Source organism: Pipistrellus hanaki (assembly GCF_964339955.1).
Source record: "Pipistrellus hanaki genome assembly, chromosome: 1".
NCBI classification, from domain to species: domain Eukaryota; kingdom Metazoa; phylum Chordata; class Mammalia; order Chiroptera; family Vespertilionidae; genus Pipistrellus; species Pipistrellus hanaki.
In genome coordinates this window covers 2,600,441-2,615,356 of record NC_140503.1, presented here as the reverse complement: position 1 = coordinate 2,615,356, position 14,916 = coordinate 2,600,441, and the positions used below count along the sequence as shown (strand labels likewise).

General features: G+C 54.2%; 1 protein-coding gene across 2 annotated transcripts; it reads left to right on the top strand.

The window, feature by feature from the left end:
* The first annotated feature begins 1,827 nt into the window (after positions 1-1,827).
* Positions 1,828-11,218, top strand: SERPINA6 (serpin family A member 6). Of its 2 annotated transcripts, none has more exons than XM_084869378.1 (5): positions 1,828-2,061; positions 4,080-4,707; positions 6,114-6,384; positions 10,448-10,595; positions 10,719-11,218. In XM_084869378.1, the coding sequence occupies exons 2-5, from the start codon at positions 4,098-4,100 to the stop codon at positions 10,974-10,976; spliced, it is 1,287 nt and encodes a 428-aa protein (XP_084725504.1). In that variant the 5' UTR covers positions 1,828-2,061; positions 4,080-4,097; the 3' UTR covers positions 10,977-11,218. The 2 variants fall into 2 exon arrangements, with proteins under 2 accessions (XP_084725504.1, XP_084725505.1); XM_084869379.1 differs by having other exon boundaries at positions 1,992-2,061; positions 3,717-4,707.
* The last annotated feature ends 3,698 nt before the right edge of the window (positions 11,219-14,916 follow it).

The following is a 14,916-nucleotide window of genomic DNA, read 5'->3' as shown; positions in this document are numbered from 1 at the left end:
TCCAGTCCAGTGAAGCATCCCAACTACCTTTTCAGGTAATTGTCAGCAACACAGCAGTAAATATCAACATGAAGCATATTATTATTGTAAATCACGCAGGGAGTATAAAGGGTAAAATATTTAACTGCAGCAGTGTTTGACTATATTCTGCATAGTGAGAAAACATGAAATCATTTTCAAGATCCACCATTTCTTACTTCTTTTCAGTCAGGTCAAGTGTCTAAGCTTTCTAAATCTCCATTTTCTGGCTAATGAAAATAGGATTCCACCGAGTTCCCTATCTACCTACTCCAGGACTTCTGTGAGGATCAAATGAGATGAGGCAAGTGAAAATGCTTCACAAACATTTGGTTCAAGTGTAAGATGTTTGCACCTGGCTATAAAGGAAGTAGTGTTCCTGGGCTGAAGAAACTCCAAGGAGGCTAGTCGCTAGGGAGAGGAAGCCGGGTATTGCTACATGACACCATTACCCAGTACCCACAGCGACCATTTCCAGGCAGGGCTGTGGACCATATTTTGTACCATGGGGTCTTGGCAGCATTGGCTGCAATTTGGTGGGGTGGTGGTGGGGCCTGTGTCCCACTTAGGGGAAGCTGAGTGTTGGTTTGATAGCACCAGGTCTGTGGTGCCATTTATTTTTAAACTAGAGGCATGGTGCATGAATTTGTGGGGTTCCTCAGCATGGCTGGCAATCAGGGCTGATCACGGCCATCTCACCCAGTCTCGATTGGGGCTGATCAGGGCAGCCAGGCCACGGAGAAAGACTGTGGGAAATTGACCAGTGGGGGGAGGGACTACAGGAGGTTGGCTGGCCATAGGAGATTGATTGTGGGAGCACATTGACCACCAGGGAGCAGCTCCTACATTGAGTCTCTGCCCCCTGATGGTCAGTGCATGTCATAGCTGTTGTCCAGTTGTCTGGCTGTAATAGTCGCTTAGGTTTTTATTTATATAGACTAGAGTCCCAGTGCATGAAAATTCATGCACTTGAAGGGGGGGTCCCTCAGCCCGGCATGCCCCCTCTCACAGTCCAGAGCTCTCAGGGGTGGGAGGCGACCGGGCAATCAGGGAAAGGTGACGCCCCCATCACACCTCTGCTGCTGCCACTGCCAGCAGCCTAAGCCGGCCCTGCTTACCTGAGCCTCAGGCGGCCCTATGTGGCTGGGCAGCCACCATCTGAGGCTTGCCTGTGTCTTGGGCTGGCCCTGGGCAGGTTGGGGGCTGAGGTGACTCTCCCTTTCTCTCTAAAATCAATTTTTTTTTAAAAAATTTTAAGTGAGAGAGACAGATCTAATGACAACTTGGGACCCCTGGGTCCAACCAGTCCTGAAGCCCTCTCCACCTTTTAGAACTCTCATTCAAAAGACTCAATAAATATTCTTTTTTCCTTTTAAGAAGTTGAGGTTGGTCTCTGTCACTATAATCAAAAAAGAACTGATGGATGAAAATCTGGGGAAGAGGGAAGAAGCTGTATTTTAGAGCCTTGAATGTGAATCTCCAGGACTGCTCACATAACCTCCAGGTGCCTGTTTTCTCACCTAAAGAAAAGGGGGATAATAGTTCATACTCATAGATCATGGTGGAGATTGGGAGGGTCCAGGGAAGCAACTCACTGCTTTATTCCAGCTGAGGGCGCTTTGAAGGCAGGGCCCTGCCAGACCCAGACCCAGCCTGAGCTCAGCAAATCTGTCTTTGCAGGTGTTAGTGCCATCATGCCAACTAAGGGCACCTGCGGCTCCTATGCCAGCTGCCGCTGGGCGTCCACAAACACTGACGCAACACCAGCCACATTTTGATATAAAACATCAGGGAATTGAACTTCAAGTTAATCTGGGGTGTTGCTGTGTTAGTCAAATTTCCTGGAAAGGCCTCCTATTGGTCAATGACTGGGGGGAGGGGACCACCAGTGAAGAAGGCCACTGGCCCTCTAACCATTAACCAGCCTGGAAGCTGGCAAACAGGATTTAGCACAGCTGCCCCTCTGGCTTACTGTACACCCTGAGGGCCCAGGACACAGGACCCAGGACCCAGCCAGCAGCTGCAACCTGCACTCTGCAGAGGGTGAGTACCAGCCTAGGACACTCCATCCTTTGCTCTGCCAGAGCTCAGGACACGGTGGCTACAGCCTGCTTATTTGATTTATTTTATTTTATTGTTTAAAGTATCTTCCTTTTTCCTGTCTCCCTTTTCAGCCATGTGTAGTGCACATGTCTCCCTTTGGCAGCCAACAGGGCGAGGAGGCAGCCTGGCGAGGCTTCCTGAAGTCTGCGTCGCCCACAGGAGGTGTGGCTCCCCCGGCCTCCTGCTTTGTGGGGGTTCGCACTGAGCCAAGACCCACTCCCATGTGTCTCACAACGGATGCCCCTAAGCCAGGCAGCATCAAGAGCCCAGAGACCAGTCTGAGAGCTGGCATGGCAGCGTCCTGGGCGGGATGCAGGGTCAGGGGGAGAGGGTGCCAGACTGGCATAGCACAGACTGTACGTTCTACAGTCACACACACCTCCTGGCGTGGTGACCTGGGGCAAGGATACTGCAGATAAAACAGAGCTCTCTGCTTTCCACCCATGTCCTGGGGCCCCCAGACTGTGCCTGCCCCCTGGGGCGTCTGTGAAAGGAAGGATGCCTGGGTGTTTACTATGCGGGTCACTTCAGAAATGAGGAACAAGGACTTACTTGAAATGAAATTCATGAATAATAGTGACACTGCATTTTCAGAGAGCTTTTTCACTCATCCTTCTGTTATCTATAGAGAAAAGCAGAAAGGCTTATCACAGGTTCTGCAGTTAGACCACGAGCTTAGAATTTCAGCTCTGACTCCCTGGGCCTCAGTTTTCTCATCTGTACAATGGGCACAGGATGACCCCGTAAGTGAAGTCACATAAGAAAACACTAACAGCTGTGACTGATATTCACAACTATTACGTTGCAGCGTTTTAATCCTCATGGGGGAGGAGTAACACAGGAGACAGCAGGAAGAGAAGGGAAGCAAGCCCGCCTAAGTCTAGGCTGCACACTGCAGAGGGCCCTTGCCCAAGAGGGGCTCAAAGGCAGGTTTGGAAGGGACCGGAGCTAAAGCAAAGATCTCACTGCAGTGTGACAGGGATAGTGACGAGAGCAGCACAGAGGAAGGGCTTCCTGGAGGAGGTGACCTGGGACCTGAGGGAGTGAGCCAGAGTAGACAGGAAGAGGCTGGGCCTACAGAGTGGAGCCAAGTGGGGCAAGAATGGGACGGCACCCAGGCCAGAGCCAGCTCCCCAGGCACTGGGCGCTGCAGTGACCTTCTCTGCCCTGGCCCCGCAGAGCACTGAGTCTGTGTGTGCTGGGAGGGAACCCCGGGGTGGCCAGCCATGGAGCTGTGGCTGAGACTTCCAGGGGCCACATTGGAGGCTGGGAGCAGGGCTGGCTGTCACCAGCGATGAGGTCATGAGGACCCCCTGGGTCACCTTGGTGAAGATCCACCCTGCCTGGAGCCCTGGAGAATGCCATCAGCTTGTTAATTAAAGGACACTTCAAACTAGCAAAAAGACCGTAGCCGGTTTGGCTCCGTGGATAGAGCATCAGCCTGCGGATTGAAGGGTCCCAGGTTCAATTCCGGTCAAGAGCATTATCTAGGTTGTGGGCACATCCCCAGTAGGAGGTGTGCAGGAGGCAGTTGATCGATGTTTCTCTCTCATCAATGTTTCTAACTCTCTATCCTTCTCCTTTCCTCTCTGTAGAAAATCAATAAAATATATATTTTTTAAAAAGAGCAAAAAGGCACCACAGAATGGGAGAAAGTATTTATAAGTCACATATCCGATAAAGGGTTAATGTCCAGAATATATAAAGAACTTCTAAAACTCAAGTACAAAAATCCAAACAAAAACAAAAAATAAATAAAAAACCTCAATTCAGAAAATGGGCAAAGAACTTGATAAGTCAGCTGAGACCACTGAGACCCAGAGTCCTCCTGACTGGCCCCGTCACACAGTCCAAGAGGAAGAGCAAACCGGGGCTTGAACGGGCCTCCTGCCCACTGCCACGCCAGCCCCGTGCCTGAGAGGCCCCGCATCGCCTAATGAGCATGTCTCGTTCTGCAGGCCCCGCCGTCCTGAGCAATGCTGCTCGCCCTGTGCGCCTGCCTCCTCTGGCTGTCTCCCAGTGGCCTCTGGGCTGTTCAGGCTGAGGATGCTGATGCTGACATGAGCAGAAGGAGCCAGCACCGGGTCCTGGCTCCCAACAACGTTGACTTCGCCTTTGGCCTGTATAAGCACCTGGTGGCCTTAACTCCTGGCAAGAACGTCTTCATCTCCCCTGTGAGCATCTCCATGGCCTTGTCCATGCTGTCCCTGGGGGCCCAGGGCCAGGCCCGGGCCCAGCTTCTCCAGGACCTGGGCTTCAACCGCACTGACATCTCTGAGGCCGAGATCCATCAGGGTTTCCAGCGCCTCTACCGCCTCCTCACGGAGTCAGACACCACCTTGGAAGTAACCATGGGCAACGCCTTGTTCCTCAGCCAGAGCCTGGAGCTCCGAGAGCCCTTTTCCGAAGACACCAAGCGTTACTATGAGCTGGACACTGTGGTTACAGACTTCCAGGACTGGGCCAGAGCCCACAAGCAAATCAACGAGCACATTAAGAACAAGACACACGGGAAAGTCGTGGACTTGTTCTCTGAGCTGGACAGCCCAGCCATGCTTATCCTGGTCAACTACATCTTCTTCAAAGGTACCCTCCCCATCCATTCTGACGGCGCCTCCCTGCTATTGCCAAGAGCAGCAACAGCTACCCAAATTCAGGGGCGCTGCTGGGAAGGCCTTTGTTTTACAAAGCAATGCACGTCAGTGAGTCTCCATCCTCCCCATAACCCTGCTAGGAAGATGGAATTATATAATCTTACAAAAGGTCAAAACGACACCGGGAAGAGTTGAGTGACTTGCCCAAGCTTTCGTAGGCTGGGGTGAGGCCCAAGCATGTAACTAAGCAGTCTGGCCACCTCGCAGTCTGTAGACACTGGCTAAGTTCTGGCTGTGGATGAGGCCCTGGACCAGGGACTGGAAATAGCAGGCTAGAACCAGACAGACCTGGAGCCCTCAGATTGCACCTGAGCTGTGGTATAGACATTTCCCAGGTGCTCAGAGCCAGCCAGACTTCAGTTCCTCTTCCCCCTTTTGGAACAGCTTTTCCAAAATCCCTTTTCTTAAAAACCACCAGGGAGACTGTTAACACGACAGATTCCAGATCCCACAGCAGGCCTGCAAAAGCAAGCCCTCCATAGGAAAGTCCTACAATTTGCATTTTTAACCCTCTTCTAATCATTTTAATGGTCAGAAAATTTGGGGATATATGGTCCTTGAGAATAAAACCTAAGCTCCTTAGTTCCCAACCCCACCCGCCCTCAGGGAAGTGGGCAATGTCTGGTGACAGTTGTGGGAGTCACCACTAGGGGCGGGGTGGGACGTGCTCCTGGCTATTGGAAGGGCATCTACTGGGAGAGCCCAGGGTGCTGCTCCACGCCCTCAAATGCACAAGACAGCCCCACATGGTATCTGCCCCAATGGCTCCAGTCCCAAGGCTGAGGAGCCCTGGCCCAGCACCATCTGCTTCTTTGCCTCTCCAGCCTATCAACATGTTCCCTACACACACACACACACACACACACACACGCACACAGAGTGTCTGACCACACTAAATCCCTCTCATGTCCTGGAGTATGGCTGTCCCTATAGAAGCCTGTATGAGTTTCCTATTGCTGCTGCAACAAATTACTGCAAATCTGGTGACTTAAAACAATGCAATTTATTATATTACAATTCTGAAGGTCAGAAGTCCAAAATGTGTCACACGGGGTTACAGTCAAGGGGTTAGTAAGGCATGTTCCTCCTTGCGTGTTTAGGGGCCAATCTCAGAAATGGAGCTGAGCCTCAATCCATTCCAAGAATGGAAGATGGGACAGGCCTTAAGCCTCTAGGGGTTTCTCTTTCACCAGGAAATGCTAGGGGACTGGCAGGGACCTTCCCGGGAGGGGGAAGCTGCTGTCTGATTTGCTCAGCTGTCACCCTGGTGCTCAGCTGCCAGCACGCTCCTGCCCTTACAGGCCTATCTCCTGCCCTCCCTCTCCCTCTTCTTCCCAGGCACGTGGAAACACCCCTTCGACCCGGCAAGCACCAAAGAGGAGGACTTCTATGTGAACGAGACGACCCTGGTCAAGGTGCCCATGATGTTCCAGTCGAACAACATCGACTACCTCAAGGACCCGGTGCTCCCCTGCCGGCTGGTGCAGCTGGACTACGTGGGCAACGGCACGGTCTTCTTCATCCTTCCGGACCAGGGGCAGATCGACGCGGTCATCGAGGCGCTGAGCCGGGACACCATCCAGAGGTGGTCCGATTCCCTGACCAGAGGGTAAGCCTCCAGCTGGCTGTGGGAACTGCTGAAGTGGATCCGTCCCCAGAAAGTGGGGTGGCTGGGAAAGGGGTGCTCCAGGGCTCACTGTTTTCCTGTCTGCGGGGTTCCCAAAGGCCATGGTTCTCTGACCTCGGGGCCCATTCATACATCCGTCCATGGACACGGAGGTACTTTGGGGCGTTCCACAAGTGAGGTGCCTGTTAACAGCTCCCCTCTGTGTCATCACACGCTGCATCACTTTCTTAAACTGAGTTCACCAGCCTCCCACTTAGCCATTTTATTACCTTGCTTCCTGGAAACCAAGTACTGCTAGCAATGCCTGAGAGACCACAGTTAGACATGGGAGGGAAATGGCCACAATGCCCACCCTGGAAGCAACGCAAAGCCCACGAGTGATTCTTGCGTCCCTCAGGGATCTAACTCTTCTTCAATCAATCAGTAAACATGTAAAACTACTAACCGAATAAGGAAAAAGAGAGTGAGGAGTGTCCATGCTGATGGGTTGGTGGCCAGGAAAACCAGCCAATGAATCTCAGGCCCCAGAAAGGGGTGGGCTCAGAGTGCATATTCAGGGAGGGCTGGCTGAACATATGAGCAAGCAATGAATGAGTGAGTGAATGAATGAATGAATGAATGAGTTAATTTTTCCCCAAAGCACTTCTGAGCTAGAGGACAATCATAGTTATGGTCAAGCATGTGCCCAGCCCCAATCCTCACCTTGGAGGAGCGGCAGATGTTTTTGAACATGATCTTCACTCTTGGGAGACCTGAGTTCTGTCTGTACACAAGCAAGCAGAGTAGCACCAACCAGCATGGGACCTGGTGGTGGCTAGGGTGGGGCACACTCCGAGGGCAGAAGGGATGCAGGGAAGGGAGAAGACACTTGGAACTGGAGTAGCTCAGGAAGGCTCATGGAGCAGGTGTCATTCCTTTCATTCCCTTAATCCAGGGGTCTTCAAACTACGGCCCGCGGGCCACATGCAGCCCCCAGGGGAGTCTGATCCTGCCCGCCAGGTTTTTTGGGCAGTGAGCGCAGCCGAGGTGTTACAGTAGGAATTAGTAGTTCATATAGTCCGGCCCTCCAGCTCTCTGAGGGACCGTGATCTGGCCCCCACTTTAAAAAGTTTGAGGACCCCTGCCTTAATCACTCATTTATTCACCTAACAGCCGTAATTGGGAGCACCTGCTGTGTACCATGTATTAGGCCAGTGGTCAGCTAGCCGCAGTTTGCTGACCACTGGGATAGGGCTTAATCACAAGGAACAACAACAGCCTGTAATTACTGGAATCCAGAGTCTAGGTCAGTGGTTGGCAAACTCAGTCAACAGAGCGGCAAACCGTGGCTCTCGAGCTGCATGTGGCTCCCGAGCCCCAGTTTGCCGGCCACTGCAATAGGCTAAGGCTAAGCAGAAGCGATAGAACAATGAACAAGACACAGTGCAGACCTCAAAGACATGCAGCCAGAGCAGCGAACAGGCCCTGTGGAATTTGCAGTGGACAGTGATGGAAGCTCGGCCCGAGGGAGAGAGGGAAGGCGATGCAGACAGATTGCTTTGGCTTTGAACTGTGTTAAGTGGGTGGAAGTTCAACCAGCAGGAAGTGGCCCCTAGAGCATGAGTGGAAGAGGGAATGACACCAAGTCAAGCAGGCTGTGCCCAGGGCCCCAGCCAAGCTGGCAGCAGCAGCAAAGAATAAGAACAATTAACTCAGATGAACTTAGCAATCCCGGACTTTGCAGGTACAGAATCTAGAAAGAAGGTCTTCTACTTCATTACCTACTAGAGGCCCAATGCACGAAATTTGTGCTGGGGCTCGGGCCTCACTACCATGGCTTCAGAAGGTCGTCCGTAAGGACATCCAGAAAGACGTCTGGTCTGATTAGCATATTACGCTTTTATTATTATAGATTACTATTATAGATGTAGGTTTTGGGCTTTATGTTCTCGAGCTGTGTTTACTTTGGATGATCTCCCCACTGTTCACTGCGGGGGCTCCTGGAGAAGTTGATCCCGTCCCATGAACGGGCATGGAGGTGCCTGGGAGTGTGGCCTCACTCCTGAAGGGACTTGGGGTCTAGTCAGCTCTGGGATTCAGAGAGACCCCCTATGGCTACATGGGGGACACAGGAGGCATTCTTATAGAGTCCTGAAACCAAACATACCTGCCTTTGTGTGGGGGTGGTATGTGGAGTGGGGTGTGTTTATGTGAGCCTGTGTTTGGGTGATGGTAGATAGGGACCCATTTGCCAGCTGTCCCATTTTTACCATTTCAACTGTCCCACCCCCACCTGCATTCAGGTACAGCGCCACCAGGTGCTCATAACACACCGGATGCTAACAAATTCTGGAGCACACTGTGCTGCAAGGGAGGTCGACATCCTTCTCTTTTCACCAAAAGTAATCTCTTCACCAACCTACTTTAGCTTACTATTAATCAATAACACATGCCACTTCCTTCTGGATGTTTTTTAAACTAAAGATCCAAAGTGAAATTTTGCACCTTTGGCCCTCATGTGTGACTGGCATGAACAATTCTCTACTCCATCCGAACGGAGCCTCCCAGTCCCAGGAGACAGACCCTCCCTCTGTTCCGCCCTGTGCTTCTGTGACCCTTTACCCGCCTTCCCTCCCACATCACCTGATGCTTCCCAGGCTCCCCGGCGCACCGAGCCCGCGCCTTCAGGTCCAGCTTGTACCCACCTCCCACGGAAGCCGCCACCCCACTCAGAGCTCGCACACACTGTCCTCCCTGCCCCCTTGCCCGCTGTCCAAGCAGATTGCTTTGAACTGTGTACTGAGTGAGTCTCACTTACCCGCCCGCTGCACTGTGCTGGGCAGCTCTCCAGGGTGAGGAGATGGTGCTTCCCTGGTGTCACTGGGGGAACCCCCGCCTCCCGGACTTCCAGCCTCAGTCTGGGCGCTGATGGTAGGGTGAGCCATTGCGGACCGGAGATCCGGAGGAGAAGAAGGTCTGCCAGCCTGGCATCGGTCCATCCCCTCGCTTCCCGTCGCCATTTCCCAGTCCAGAGGAGCACCTCCACATCCCACTCTCCGTGCTGCCTCCTCATCCCCAGAGGGAGGCTCACGTTCTCCAGGCCGGGACTCCGGGAGCTGGTAGCTCAGTGCACAGGGCTGCGGCCTCCCGCCCGCTGTGGAGCCCAGGTCATTTCGTTGATGTCCCTCAGACTTGGGATTTCAGGAACCTTCTCGCTCTCTGGAAAACAGGAAAAGGAGGAAATATTTATAAGACATTAATACCTTGGTAGGTGAGAATTTTAGCACCCCATGCCCAACATGATTCCACCTAACTTTCTAGAAACCTCACTGGCTTTATCCAATGAGAACTGCTGGCCAAGTCCCAGAATTCTTAGAGAATCAACCTCAGCGCAGAAGGGCCAGGGCACGGAGAGGGTGCACCGTGGCTCTGCCACACAGCCTTAGTGGCACAGCTGTGGCCAGGTGCTCCCACCTCCACTTGTGGCAGGGGACCACAAGGACTTCCTCTGTTTGTTGTTGTTGTTGTTGTTGTTGTTGTTAGTCTTCACCCGAGAAGATATTTCCATTGATTTTAGGGAGAGTGGAAGAGAGAGGGGAAGATAGAAACATCGATGTGAGAGAAACACATCGATTGGTTGCCTCCTGCACAAGCTCTAACCAGGCCAGGGAGGAGCCTGCAACCAAGGTACATATCCCCAACCAGAATCAAATCCGGGATGCTTCAGTCTACAGACTGACGTTCTATCCACTGAGCCAAACTGGCTAGGACCACAAGGACCTCCTTAGGGACCCTCCTCTTCGATGTTCCAAGGTCCAGCAGGATCACAGGCAGAATCGGCTCAAAGGAAGAGCCACGAAGAAAAGACGGCAGTTCAGGAGCCCAGTGAGGAAGCTGCCTCTGGGGAGGATAGAGGGGCAGATCCAGCCCTTGCCCTGTGCCTGTCCCTGTCCCTCCCCAAAGAACCTGTCCAGCTGAGAGGCAGGGTCTGGAGGGATCGCAGGAAGTCTGGCTGGCCAAGCCCAGCCCTGGGAAAATCTAACCCCGTCTGCTCTCCCCCGAGCAGCCCAGTGGACCTGTACATCCCGAAGGTCTCCATCTCTGAAGCCTATGACCTTGGCGGCCTCCTGGAGGACATGGGCATTGCGGACTTGCTCACCAACCAGGCCAATTTCTCAGGCGTCACTCAAGAAGCCCAGCTGAAGATGTCAAAGGTAAGTGTCTCCTGAGCCTCTTTTTCCCCAAAAAACGCACACTGTACAGCCATCAGCAGCGCAGAGCCGCTCCCGAATGGGCCCAGAGCCAGGCGGAGAGCCCAGGCCTTGTCCCTCCCACAGGTGATCCACAAGGCCACACTGCAACTCGATGAGAAGGGGGCGGAGGAAGCTGCCCCCACCGGGGCCACCCAAAATGTGGCGCCCGAGCCTCTGAGCATTCACTTCAACCAGCCCTTCATCATCCTGGTCTTCGACCATTTCACGTGGAGCAGCCTCTTCCTGGTCAAGGTTGTGGATCCTACCCAGGCGTCCACCTTCCCCAGGGCCACAGCGTGGGCTGACTTCAGGCACCAGGAACTCCACGGAAAGGACATGTGAGGAGAGAAGGGGGCCAGTCCTCTCCTCTGTCATCACTGGCATGGGGCTGAGGTCGGGGTATTAGCGGAGAAGGCGGGGCACCAGAACAATCTGAGACATGGCCATGGAGTGTAGCCATGGGGTTGTGTTTTCTGATCCTCGTACTGCGGTTAAGTAATCATATGTGGGAGCTGGGGAAGGGTACATGGAAGCCCTATTATTTCTGGAAATTTTGTAAGTTTGAAATTCTAAATAAAAACTTTAAAAAGAAATCGTGTAAGTCAAAACTCAATAGGAAGACATTTTCAAAGTGCTGGGGACGGGGGCGGGGGGGGGGGGGACAAATGTCATTATTTTTCAAAAAAAGATGACACGAGACGGAAACCTGAACCTATTCAGAAGAATGAGGAATGCTGGAGAGGGCAAATAAGACAAAATACTTAAAAATATCTTTAAAATATAATTACTATTTAAAGCAGAGGAAGTTATCAATGAATGCATCTCTTCTCACCTCCAAACCCTCCCTTCAGTGCTGCTCTGCAAACTGAATCTGGGCCTTTTAAGTACTTCTGTGCTGCCTGCTGGGCACGATGCTAACTAACATCGGTCAGCAGAGGGCGGATAGAGGGACATTGAGGAGGAAGAGGCCTTACCTCCTGGTTAAGGGCAAAAGGTGTTAAATGAGATAAAAGAACTGAACTGATTGACAGACAGACATATAAATAGGTGTAATACGTATAATAAATAGATGAAAGGTAAACAGACAACAGCTAAACACATGGACGGATAGGGCATATATCTTAAAAAATAAGAACTGAAGGGTACTTCCTTAAATATACTACTTATCCATATACATCTGAACTTGAGTCCCACAGCCATTGTGTTACTCAGTGAGCAAACATGAAATGCATTCCCACCGAGGTCAAGATAAGACCAGGCCACCCGTTACATCTACTACCATTTTGCATTGTCCTGGAGGGATCAGACAGTGCAATTACGAAGAGAAAGCAAAGGTGCAGATGGCATGTAATGTAGTTGCTTAGCCCTAGCACACCAATGACTGAACTAACTCAAACAATGGAAGAATTCAGCCTAATATAAGCAGAAGGAATTCCGATGCAAGAGCAGACCTTCATACACGCAAGTAACAGCCAGTTAAGACATGCGCTGGAAGAGAAAACCCAACAGCAACCAAAGAGATAAACATCCTGTATAATATAGAGCTAATATGCTAATAGATCATACAGTAGAATGGCCATCCAGACGACCTTCCGGACAAAGCTGGAGCGGCGAGGGCCGAGGCCCTTGCATGAATTTCATGCACAGGGCCTCTAGTTAGAAACAGACAAGATGCTCACAATCTATGTTCAGGAAATTATAAAATACTTCTTAAAGAGGCAATCAAATGAACAAAATAAACTGACAGACAAAATAGATCCAGGGACACAGAAGCATGGAACAGACTGTTGAACCTCAGAGGGATGGTGCGGGGGGAAGGGAAGGTGGGGGGTAAGAGATCAAAGAACTTGTTATACATATATGCATAACCCATGGGCCCAGACAATAGGGTGTCGAAGGCCTGGGATGAGGGGCGGAGGTGGGCTAGAATAGGTCAATGCACGGGAAGGGAGAATTGGACATATGTAATACTTTCAACAGTAAAGATTTTTTTTTTAAAGATGCAAAATTATACTTGAACAAATGGAAACATGTTTCTTCTTGAATAAGATGCCTCAACATCATCCAGGTGTCAGTTTTCCGCAGTTAATTTGGTGAGGAGAGAGAATCACTGACCACCTGACTCCTGCATGCTCCAACTAGGCATGGAGCAACAACCGGGCATGTGCCTGACCTGGTTCACAGATTGGCACTCAACCACTGGGCCACACCGGCTGGCCACAAACTCGGAGAAATAAATTCTTACAGTTTTGGAGGCAAAGTCAGAGATAAGGTGTCCGCAGGGCTCGCTCCTCCTAGAGGCTCTGAGTGAATCCATTCCGAGTCTCCTGGCGGGGCAGCCGCCTGCAGTCCTGGGCGCTGCCCAGCTCTCTGCCTCTGTCTTCCCAGGGCCTGGTCCTCTGTGACCCCCATCTCCCTCTGCCTTCCTTTCCCAGGGATTCCTGTCATTGGAGTTGGGGTGCACCCTAAATCCAGAGCCATCCTCTCTTTGGATCCTCACCTAACTTGCATCTGCAAACAGCCCCCCCCCCTTTTTTTTTTAATCTTTTAATGGTTTGAGAGAGAGGAAGGGAGAGGGAGAGAAACATGAATGAGAGTCATCGATCTGCTGCCTCCTGCACGCCCCCTACTGGGGCCTGGGTCCGCATCCTGGCATGACAGAGATGCCAGCCTCTCTGTTCCCAGATGGACGCTCAACTGCTGAGCCACACGGGCCAGGCGCCCCCTTTTCTAAATAATGTGGCATTCACAGGCACCGGGAATTCACAGGGCCTATTGGGGGGGGGGGGGGTCTTCAACCCAATAAATGTAACAAAGTTACAGGTGCGTTATTTTTTATCCAGAAACCCCGCTGCTAGGAATTTGGCCTAAAGACACACCTCCAAGGCCTTTTAGGAATAACCTGCTGTGTCCCTGAGCAGGTTAACTGCCCTCTCTGTTTCTTTACAGCCTCCAGGGAGCACCGCTCCTCTCCCTCCTATGGAAGGTTCTTTTTTCTCCACCGAGGAAAACCCGCCCTAGGGAGAGCTCCGGTGTGCGGCCTCCTGACCCGCCCGCACAGGGCAGGCTAACTCCTGCGCCCCGGCGCCCGCCTCCCGGGCCCCAGAGCCCGCCTCCCGGCCCCCAGAGCCCGCCCCCCGGCCCCCAGAGCCCGCCTCCCGGCGCCCGCCTCCCGGCCCCCAGAGCCCGCCTCCCGGCGCCCGCCTCCCGGCCCCCAGAGCCCGCCTCCCGGCGCCCACCTCCCGGCCCCCAGAGCCCGCCTCCCGGCCCCCAGAGCCCGCCTCCCGGCCCCCAGAGCCCGCCTCCCGGCCCCCGGCGCCCGCCTCCCGGCCCTCAGAACCCGCCTCCCGGCCCCCAGAGCCCGCCTCCCGGCCCCCAGAGCCCGCCTCCTGGCGCCCGCCTCCCGGCCCCAGCGCCCGCCTCCCGGCCCCCAGAGCCCGCCTCCCGGCGCCCGCCTCCCGGCCCCCAGAGCCCGCCCCCCGGCCCTCAGAGCCCGCCCCCCGGCGCCCGCCTCCCGGCCCCCAGAGCCCGCCTCCCGGCCCCCAGAGCCCGCCTCCCGGCCCCCAGAGCCCGCCTCCCGGCCCCCAGAGCCCGCCTCCCGGCCCCCAGAGCCCGCCTCCCGGCCCCCAGAGCCCGCCTCCCGGCCCCCGGCGCCCGCCTCCCGGGCCCCAGAGCCCGCCTCCCGGCCCCAGCGCCCGCCTCCCGGCCCTCAGAGCCCACCTCCCGGCCCCCAGAGCCCGCCTCCCGGCCCCCAGAGCCCGCCTCCCGGCCCTCAGAACCCGCCTCCCGGCCCCAGCGCCCGCCTCCCGGCCCTCAGAGCCCACCTCCCGGCCCTCAGAACCCGCCTCCCGGCCCGCAGCGCCCGCCTCCCGCCGGCCGGCACAGGGCAGCCTAACTCCTGCTGCCCCGCGCCCACCGCCTGAGGCGGCTTCTGAGGGGTGGGACTGCCGGGGAGGGGGGGACACTCGCCTGGGCCCTCAGCCGGGCGGTGCTGGCGGCAGAGCAGGCCTGTCCGCCCTGTCAGGTAACACTGAGCTCAGGAGGCCAAGAGCCGGGCATTTGGCCCCACGCTTACGTGCGTGCGTCCGTGCGTGCGTGAGCGTGCGTGCGCAAGGGCATGCGGGCATGCAGGGGAGCGAGCATGCATTCGTGCGTGGGCGGGCAGGCGTGTGTGTGCATGTGTGCATATATGTGTGCCTGTGTGTGCACGGTGTGCGTGTGTGTGTGTGTATGTGTGTGTGTGCGCGCGCGTGTATGGTTGCATGCGTGAGTGTGCATGCAC

Excerpts from the sequence above, each read along its gene's own strand:
- SERPINA6 (XM_084869378.1), top strand. The coding sequence starts at position 4,098 with ATGCTGCTCGCCCTGTGCGCCTGCCTCCTCTGGCTGTCTCCCAGTGGC. Across the intron at positions 4,708-6,113 it reads CAACTACATCTTCTTCAAAG|GCACGTGGAAACACCCCTTC; the intron begins GTACCCTCCCCA and ends TCTTCTTCCCAG. Across the intron at positions 6,385-10,447 it reads TCCGATTCCCTGACCAGAGG|CCCAGTGGACCTGTACATCC; the intron begins GTAAGCCTCCAG and ends TCCCCCGAGCAG.